Source organism: Silurus meridionalis, chromosome 24 (genome assembly GCF_014805685.1).
Source record: "Silurus meridionalis isolate SWU-2019-XX chromosome 24, ASM1480568v1, whole genome shotgun sequence".
NCBI classification, from domain to species: domain Eukaryota; kingdom Metazoa; phylum Chordata; class Actinopteri; order Siluriformes; family Siluridae; genus Silurus; species Silurus meridionalis.
The window spans coordinates 12,718,234-12,727,042 of NC_060907.1; the positions used below are offsets into that span (position 1 = coordinate 12,718,234).

The 8,809-nt window shown below is 40.6% G+C and overlaps 1 protein-coding gene across 3 annotated transcripts; it reads left to right on the forward strand.

The window, feature by feature from the left end:
• Positions 1-458: 458 nt before the first annotated feature.
• Positions 459-7,874, forward strand: timmdc1 (translocase of inner mitochondrial membrane domain containing 1). 3 transcript variants are annotated; one of them, XM_046837041.1, is made up of 8 exons: positions 523-664; positions 2,219-2,554; positions 3,017-3,182; positions 3,863-3,951; positions 4,077-4,144; positions 5,092-5,170; positions 7,270-7,380; positions 7,479-7,874. In XM_046837041.1, exons 2-8 carry the CDS (start codon positions 2,313-2,315, stop codon positions 7,612-7,614), a joined length of 891 nt encoding a protein of 296 aa, XP_046692997.1. In that variant the 5' UTR covers positions 523-664; positions 2,219-2,312; the 3' UTR covers positions 7,615-7,874. The 3 variants fall into 3 exon arrangements, with proteins under 3 accessions (XP_046692999.1, XP_046692997.1, XP_046692998.1); XM_046837042.1 differs by lacking the exon at positions 523-664 and adding an exon at positions 697-791; XM_046837043.1 differs by lacking the exon at positions 2,219-2,554 and having other exon boundaries at positions 459-664.
• The last annotated feature ends 935 nt before the right edge of the window (positions 7,875-8,809 follow it).

Here is an 8,809-nt window from a genome sequence, read left to right on the forward strand (position 1 = left end):
AATAAAAAATAATTTAAAGTAAACTGATAACTTTACACATGTACAAGAAACAAAGTTATAAGATTTCATACTTTCTGTATATCTTGAATGACAGGTGTCTCGTCCAATGATCAGTAAGTGTTCCATTCACAAACAATTTATATTTTCGTATTTGTTCATTTGTTTTGGATTTATTATTTAGTTTTTTAGATTTGTTCATTTGTTTTTGCATTCGTTATTTTGTTTTCTGATTTGTTGTTTTGTTTTTGCATTTGTTATTTTGCTTTTGGATTTGTTATTTTGTTTTTTGCATTTGTTATTTTGTTTTTGCATTTGTTAGTGTTTTCTAATTGTGTGTTTTACACTTCTCGGCCAAGGTACACTTCTTTACACTTCTTCTGCGACCTGTAATGCAATTCTTCATCACTCATGCGTCCATTTTTTTGAAGCAGCTTCTGCACCTGACGCACAGCACGAGAACTCAGCTTCTTTGATGGACCCTTGCGAGGTCTGTTCCGAGTAGAACCCGTTTTGGAAAACCTCTGTATGACCCTGACCACTGTACTGTAACCCAGTTTCACAAATGTACATGTCCTCCGGCCGCTATGAGGCGCTGTGGGGCGTGTACACGAGGAAATAAACGCGCTGACATTGAACCGGCTACAGGAGGAACCTCTAACAGCAGGTAAGCAGAGCATGTCAGTCCATTTGAAAGGTTACAGGAATGGTCTGAGATCTTTCACAACATGCAAACACGTGTTAGGAATGTAGTGAAGGCTAAGATTCATCTGCAGCAGCCGGGAGTAGTGCAGGTCTGATCCTTAAACATCAACCCAACAGCACTCATATATGTATTTCACTAACCACTTCTGATCTGAAAATATTTATTAATGTTTAATAATAAAACATGCAGACATTACACATAAACCAGGTTCTGATTTCAGGCAGCTTTTATTAAAAAAGAAAAAAAGTACATATTCCTGTGTAAATAGGAACTGAACATCTACCTGTACTTCTTAACAATGTCCACACATCTTTTCCTGCTATAGACTTTATATTAATTTACTGTACATATGTTTATATATATATATATATATATATATATATATATATATATATATATATATATAAAATCACATGCTGAAAATATGCTATTTATCTGCACTATTTGCACGATTGCTACTTTTTGCACTTTTGGTAGATGCCAAACTGCATTTCGTTGCTGTGTACCCATACAATGGTCTGTCTGTCTGTCTGTCTGTCTGTCTGTCTGTCTGTTTGTCCGTCTAATTGTATGTTTTCTGTCCGTCTAATTGTATGTTTTCTGTCTGTCCATCCAATTGTATTCTGTCTGTCTGTCTGTCTCTCTGTCTCTCTGTCTGTCCGTCCGTCCGTCTGTCTGTCTGTCTAATTGTATGTTTTCTGTCCGTCTAATTGTATGTTTTCTGTCTGTCTGTCCGTCTGTCTAATTGTATTCTGTCTGTCTGTCCGTCCGTCCGTCCCTCTGTCTAATTGTATGTTTTCTGTCTGTCTGTCCGTCTGTCCGTCCGTCCGTCCGTCTAATTGTATGCTGTCTGTCTGTCTGTCTGTCTAATCGTATGTTGTCTGTCTGTCTGTCTGTCTATCTATCTGTCTATCTATCTTTCTCTTTCTCTCTCTCTCTCTCTCTCTCTCTCTCTCTCTCTCTATGCTGTCCAACATTAGAAACTACTGTTCACCTTTCTAACAAAACTCTTATAAGAACTGGTTTTGACAGTAATAGTTTAAAAACAATGCATATAGTCAGTTTTTACTAATTAACTTTTCTTAATTTTCTTTACATGTTTTTCTTGAGTCATGAATAAGGGTACTCAGTGAGTTTACCTGAACATGTTTACACTCTGTCATGAAGACCATGAAGGAAGCTATAAAATGTTTCTACAGAGGTTTTGGTGCGATCGAAACTTCAGAATGTGCTTAAAGATTTCCTCGGAGATGTTTTTGTTTATAGTGAGTATGAGTAACATGAAAATTGCATTTCTAGTGCATTAGGAGTGTAATATAAATGTGAGAATTGTAATGAAATCCAGCTGCTGTCAAGGCTTTTTGCTCCTTTTCTCACCTTTGCTTGTTTCTACAGGATAATCATTTTTCTATACTTTCTGTACAGGAAGAATCCTTTGTCTAAAGCACATATTATGTTTGAAAAACAACAACACATTTATCATTTCCCTAACTTGTCCTTGTCATTTCTTTAAAGGCTGTGTGTTAACATGAGATTGTGGAATACAGGAAACATCCTTACTCTTGGCCACGTGTTTCCCCGCAGTGATTAAACTGCTCGCTGATGCGTAATGCTCCCTTCGGCCAAGTGTACGCACACAATCCAGTGTGAAGAGAAAGACAGAGATGAAGATTCCACCAGCCCTCGAGCCGTTCAGACTGGACTGCTGAAGGCACTTTATATGTTCACTCTTCCTCAAGTGCATGCAGCTGTTGATCCACAGTCAGGTCTTCAGTCTTTACCAAAACATGTGGGCAAGCCAGAGTTTCCAGACACAGGATGGGATCGCATTAAAGACCTTTTCAACCAAGGGTTCGTTCCTTTCAGCTTCTTCTGCATGTTATGAGGAGTAATTTGAATTTCTAGTGTAGAACAGGTCATAGGGATGCAGACCCAATGCGAAATTGCCCTCATGCACAATGGTTGCACCATCGGCTCCCAAAAATTTGACCGTAGCTACATTTGAAGACTCCTGGATCATCAGGCTGCTGTTTACCATTTAATATAACTGGAAACAACCAACATTACAAATAACCACATGATATCATAGGGCAGTGGTTCAAGTTGATATTAACCTGTTTGGCTGATCATTTTCCTCTGAACCATTAATATCTTCTTACAAGTCTACAAACAATATCAACAAACTTCATGTGTTCTTTTAATAGAAAAGTCCAGAATAATTGCATGAGCTTTATATTTCTGTATAGCGATGTTTATAAAACTGCAAGGAAGTTGAAGTTTAAAACTGTTCCTTCATCTCTATTTTCCCTCCAGAAACGGACAGATGTACCCAGAAGAGGTGAGGAACGTGGCTAAGAGTGCTCTGACAGCGGCCTTGGTGGGACTGTTGTATGGAGGCCTGCCTGGAGCCCGACATGCACGTGAAAGATTCATCCATCTGAGTCAAGCCGAGATCTACCGCAGCAGAGTGGATGCAGTGGTAAGAGAACAGACAAAAGGACACCTGACCATAAGATTTGTGCATGTTTCTGAACATCACATTCCACATTTAGTCCCTATTAGCTGTTTTGTGAAGGCAGGTACTGATGTAGGTGTAGGTGAGAAGGTCTGGGGTGCAGTCAGTGTTCCAATTTATCCCAAAGGTGATCAGTAGGGTTGAGGTCAGAGCTCTGTAGCAGGCCACTCGAGATCTTTTACTCGAAACCATGCAAACCATATCTTCATTGTGCTGGCTTTGTGCACAGGGACGTTGTCCTGCTGGAACAGGTTTGGATCTTCTAGTTTATGTGAAGGCCAAATTGAATGCTACCGCATCCAAAGACATCCTATACAGTTGTGTGTTTAATTTTGTTGTAACAGTTCGAGGAGGAACCACACACGGCTGGAAAGGTCAGGTGCCCCAATAATTTATACCCTGTAGCTGCTAAGGCCTAAAAAATGGGAAATTAATTTTGATAACATTCTCGTGCTTACATTTATAGAAACTTTTAGTTAGAAGTTCTATTAATAGAATATTAACTCTAATAATATTTCTATTAACTCTAATAGAGTTCTATTAATAAAAATCACCATGTCAGTGTGTAAACCATGAACCGTGTAACTCAGAAAAACAGACAAATGTTTTCTTGTTTCTTGGGTTTTTTTCTTTTTTTCTTTTAGCGTTCGGCTCATAATGCGGCCATCAGGGGCTTTGTGCGATACGGCTGGAGGTGGAGCTGGAGAGTCGCCAGCTTTGTTACAATTTTCAAGCAAGTCCCTAAGATCACACACACACACACACACACACACACACACACACACACACAGAGAGCTTAATTAAAAAGAATTGTATCATATGTAGCTGACCTGCTGTCTTTCTGTTTCTTTCTAACAGCACTATCAGTACAGGCATTTCTGTGTACAGGGACAGTAACGCCTTGAGCCATTTTGCCGTGGCTGGGGGTAAGTTGCATCTTATTCTGTTTACTGTCCTACGTGCACAGACTGAGAAAGACTGAGAAAATCGCCAACTGTATTTTATTAGCTCTGTACATGTACCTTGCACAATGACAAAGTTTAATCTAATTTAATTTAATCCAATCTAATTGAATGACACCTGTGGTTCTTAAACCTTCTTTTTCAGGAATGTTTGAAGTCAAATACTGCTTGAATTAGAAAATTAACATTTTATTAACTATCAAGAAAAAGAAAAAAGAAAAAAAAGCATCACTACACTCACAATCACATTACACTGATAGCAAATGCTGATCATACACTATATTGCCAAAAGTATTGCGTCACCTAGTCAGAAGTACTGTATGTGATTTTTGAGTATTGCATTCCACATTGCGTTTCAATTTGCTCTTATAATTCCCTCCACTCTACTGGGAAGATGTTTCACTAGATTTTGGAGTGTGCTTATGCATTTTTGTGTTCATCAGCCACATGGGTATTACGAAAGTCAGGTACTGATGCAGGTGAGGTGAGGAGACCTGGGGTGCAGTCAGGGGTTCCAATACATCCCAAAGTTGTTCAGTAGGGATGAGATCAGAGCTCTGTTGCAGACCACTCAAGATCTTCCTCTCCAAAGCATGTAAACCAGATCTTCAAGGAGCTCACTTTGTGCACGGGGGCACTGCCGTGCTGGAACAGATTCGGGTTTCCAAGTTCAAGTGAATGCAAATTTTTATTATAGCGCATCTAAAGACAATTGAGTGCCTCCAGCTTTGTGGTAACAGTTTGGAAAAGAACCACATACATCAGGAAAGGTCAGGTGACCCAATACTTTTGCCAATATAGTGTATGTAATATAATGTAATATGCTGTAATGCACTATTTCTAAGTTACATCAATAGACACATGTCCCCTGTTTGAGAAAACACTGATGTTTAGGTCTTTTCTCTGTATAGCTGCAACTGGAGGTGTGTTCCGGATGAATCTGGGCCTCAGAGGATTGGTGGCAGGATCGGCTATTGGAGCTGCATTGGGGTGAGTAGAAAATAGAGACTATCCCCAATGTGTTTGTAAATGTTGATCAGCCAAATTGTGCCAAAATTAGTCTCTTGGAGTTGCTTCTTTTGTTTTGCCCTGAAGCTACAAAGCTGATATATAGATAACAGTTTAAAGGATGTTTAGGTGCAGTTTTAACATTATTTATTCACTGGGTTGTTCAGGAGCTCAGAAAGACTTCCTACTGTGTCATTTTGTGATAAATTAAATTGTTTTTGAAATGTTTATTACATTGCCAGGCATACTTAAAGATTTTATCTTTGGACTGATAGCCACAGTTGCAGAAGTTATTGTACAAGTGATGTCATTACTAATTTAGCTCTAATTGCTGATAAAAAAAAGGCTCACATTTGACACAGGTTTTCGTATCCAAATCTTGATTTTTGTCATCGAATTTGCATTGATTTATGAGAACAGTCAGTGGTAGAACTGTGTAGAAGGCTGTATAGTAGATGGTGGACCAATGCATCCTGTCCCAGCAGGCTATCCAGCTCCACCATGGAGAGGCGTAGCGTGTTTGCTTGGCATTCACAAAGAGAAGGGTCCACATGCACCTTGCCACTGTCCCTGGCGTACACGTTGTTTCGAACAGCTTGTCTGCTGCACCATTGTACAGCTCCTGTAGATTTGCTTTCCAGGAGGCAAACCGTAGCTGGGCTCACCTAAAGAGCTCCAACCTCGTGCCTTTTTAATGATTGATACATCTGTCACAATGTTGTCCGAGCGGACCGACGTCTCTGAACACGTCTCGTTCCACCTGGTTGATCTAACACCAGGGGGCTTGTGGCACCACACTGCATTTCAGGCAGCAAGGAAAGCGTCCTTGATAACTGTCTCATCGCCTTCTGTCTCTAAGAGGCTAGAGCGTTGTCTCTGCCTTCCCAACCCACTTCTGAACATCTCGTAGCTCCAGCTGTAGAATCTGAATGTGCGGTCTTGAGTTCTCCACAGGATTTGCCAATCATTCTACAGCGATGTTCCTGCCCTTTGGGAATTCTCCATTCTCTCTTGACACAGTGACACATCCACCCCTGCCCCCCTTTTTGTGGGGTTTCTATTGGCCAGCTGCTCCCTTCTAGCAACTCTCTCTCACACACACACACACACACACACACACACACACACACACACACACACAGCCAGAGGAACCCATGTGCCATGCAGAAGGCCCAGATCTTTAGGGCAGAACGGCATGAGTGCCTAATCCAACAGCTGCACTGCTTTTTTTAAATTTCCCTGTCAGCTTTGTATTCCAATTCCATCCATCCCTTGAACTCCACATCTCCTCCTTCTGGCACAGTCCATCCAATTTCATTTCATCTCATCTCTAGGTTAGTCCCGAGGACGGGCTTCATCATCCTCCCCTTCATTTGGCTCTGTTTTTCTTATTTCGAGCCGAGACCTTTCCAGTCGTCCTTTCCATCCAGCAGCGCTATCAGGATTAGCACCTCAGACGGCGCTCGGCTCTCTCTCAGTATGCTGGCAGGGCTGGTTTTGGCGTGCTGACTGGCACCTGGAGCGCTGCTTTCTGTGTATGTAAACATCCCCAGTGCCCGGCTAGGTGCAGCGAGGCGGGGTGCAAAATCAAACCAGGCAGCTAATCAAATCGGCACATCACGCTCTAAATAGCAGCATGCTGGGAGAATTCTGAGGGTTTTTTGGGTATGTGTGGGGGGGAGAGAAGGTCGGTTGTGGAGTGATGGAGAAGATGGTTTGACATGCGAGACCTGTATTAGCGTGACTTAATATTCATATTCAACTTAGATCATATATCATGGTTTACAATGACAAATGATTATCAGTAATGATGATTTGGACATGCATAAGAAAAATTATGTTCTCATTGTCCTGCATTATGCAAAATATGTGCTCCAAATCTTTAACATTGTTGTAAAGAAATGCACAAAACTAGCTAACGACTAAGGTTCATAAATGTAAAAGCTTTCGAGTATAGTGACAGTGGAAACAAGAACAACACCCTCGTGGTTTGAACATATGAAATGATCGTATGCTGAAGTTTCTGGAGTATTTTAAAGGTGAATTGCTGATTTTAGCTGATAGACTCAGTGTTGTTGCAGTGTGCCTGCTGGGGCGTTAATTGTTGGGCTGCAGAAACTGGGAGGAGAGACCATGCGTGAAAAGCGAAGACGGGAACGAAGAGAACTGTATGAGCTAAGGGTGGCTGAATGGTATGGTTCCTAGCGCTATTATATTAAAATTGCGTTATTTCTCTCGTCAAACCTATTTCCAAACATTTACATTCTTTATTTTGATTGAATTTTTACAGGAACGCACGACTACAGCTAACGGACAATATAGTTAGTGAATTTAGTGGCCGGGACAAAGACACAGAAGGTGACCTTCAGCGGATCGAAGAGCTCCTGAGTCAACCAAGGAACAAAGAATCTGCAGAGGAGTCTTAACCATTTGAATTATAATGACTGGATATTTCCAATATAACTTCTAATGCTCACAAATTTACGTTGGATCTTCAGATGGAAGATTTATTTATAGGATTTGGGCTTGAAGCTGAAACGGTTGATCGCAGACAAACCAGAAACCACGTACAGTAGCACATCATGAGCTAGATGTTTTTGTAATTTGTACAGCAAAGTTCACTTCTGTCTGGTGTTTTACATTGTTCAGAATGTTCATCTACTCATTAAAAAAAACATGAATGTAAGTCGTTTTCTTGTGTGTCTTGCTAAATTCGATCGGGAAAGAAAAAAAAAATAGAAAACTTAAAAAAATTGGTGAACCACAGACCTTTTAATAGTTTGTTTTATTTAATAAGTGGAACACAGACGCACAAAACTCAGTTTGTGTGTGTGTGTGTGTGTGTGTGTGTGTGTGTGTGTGTGTGTGTGTGTGTGTGTGTGTGTGTGTGTGTGTGTGTGAGTGCTGCGAGCTTGTCACATGCCTTGGCCCCTTCTGGAAACAAGATTTGACAGCAGCTGAGGCTCCTCATTTCAACATGTGGATGAATGCAAACTCAGACCTACAGCACCACCAAGAGAACAAAGTCAGAGTTACATGGCTTTATACATTTAATTAAAAAAATTATCTTTTTGTCTTTTACAAGGTTATTCGAATGTCTAACATTCGAATAACCTTGTAAAAGACAAAAAGATAATTTTTTTAATTAAATGTATAAAGCCATGTAACTCTGACCAAACCTCTCATTAGCAGAAAGAATCAAAAGGCTAGACTAAGCTTTGCTGAGGAGCATGTTGTGTGGACAGAGGAGAACTGGTCCAAAGTTCACTTCAGTAATGAAAGCAAGTTTAATTTATTTGGGTCCGATGGGAAACATTATGTTCGGCGACAAACTGGAGAAAGACTGAACCCAAAGTGTGTAAAGAAGTCAGTGAAAAGTGGAGGAGGAAGTGTCATGGTTTGGGGCATGTTTTCTGCAGCAGGAGTTGGGCCTCTTATACAGCTACATGGCAGAGTGAATGCAAATGTTCATCAGAACCTTCTTCAACAACATATGGTTCCTTCCATGCGTTCATCACCCAATCAGCCCGCAGTGTTCATGCAGGACAACGCTCCATGTCACACAGCAAAACAGGTAAAGAAGTTCCTTGAAACTGAAAACATTGAAATAATGACATGGCC

What these genes read in the sequence shown, in the direction of transcription:
- timmdc1 (XM_046837041.1), top strand. Translation starts at nt 2,313, where the DNA reads ATGCTCCCTTCGGCCAAGTGTACGCACACAATCCAGTGTGAAGAGAAA. An exon ending in GCTATTGGAGCTGCATTGGG is followed by an intron (nt 5,171 to 7,269) that starts GTGAGTAGAAAA and finishes GTGTTGTTGCAG; the next exon opens with TGTGCCTGCTGGGGCGTTAA. An exon ending in GAGCTAAGGGTGGCTGAATG is followed by an intron (nt 7,381 to 7,478) that starts GTATGGTTCCTA and finishes GAATTTTTACAG; the next exon opens with GAACGCACGACTACAGCTAA.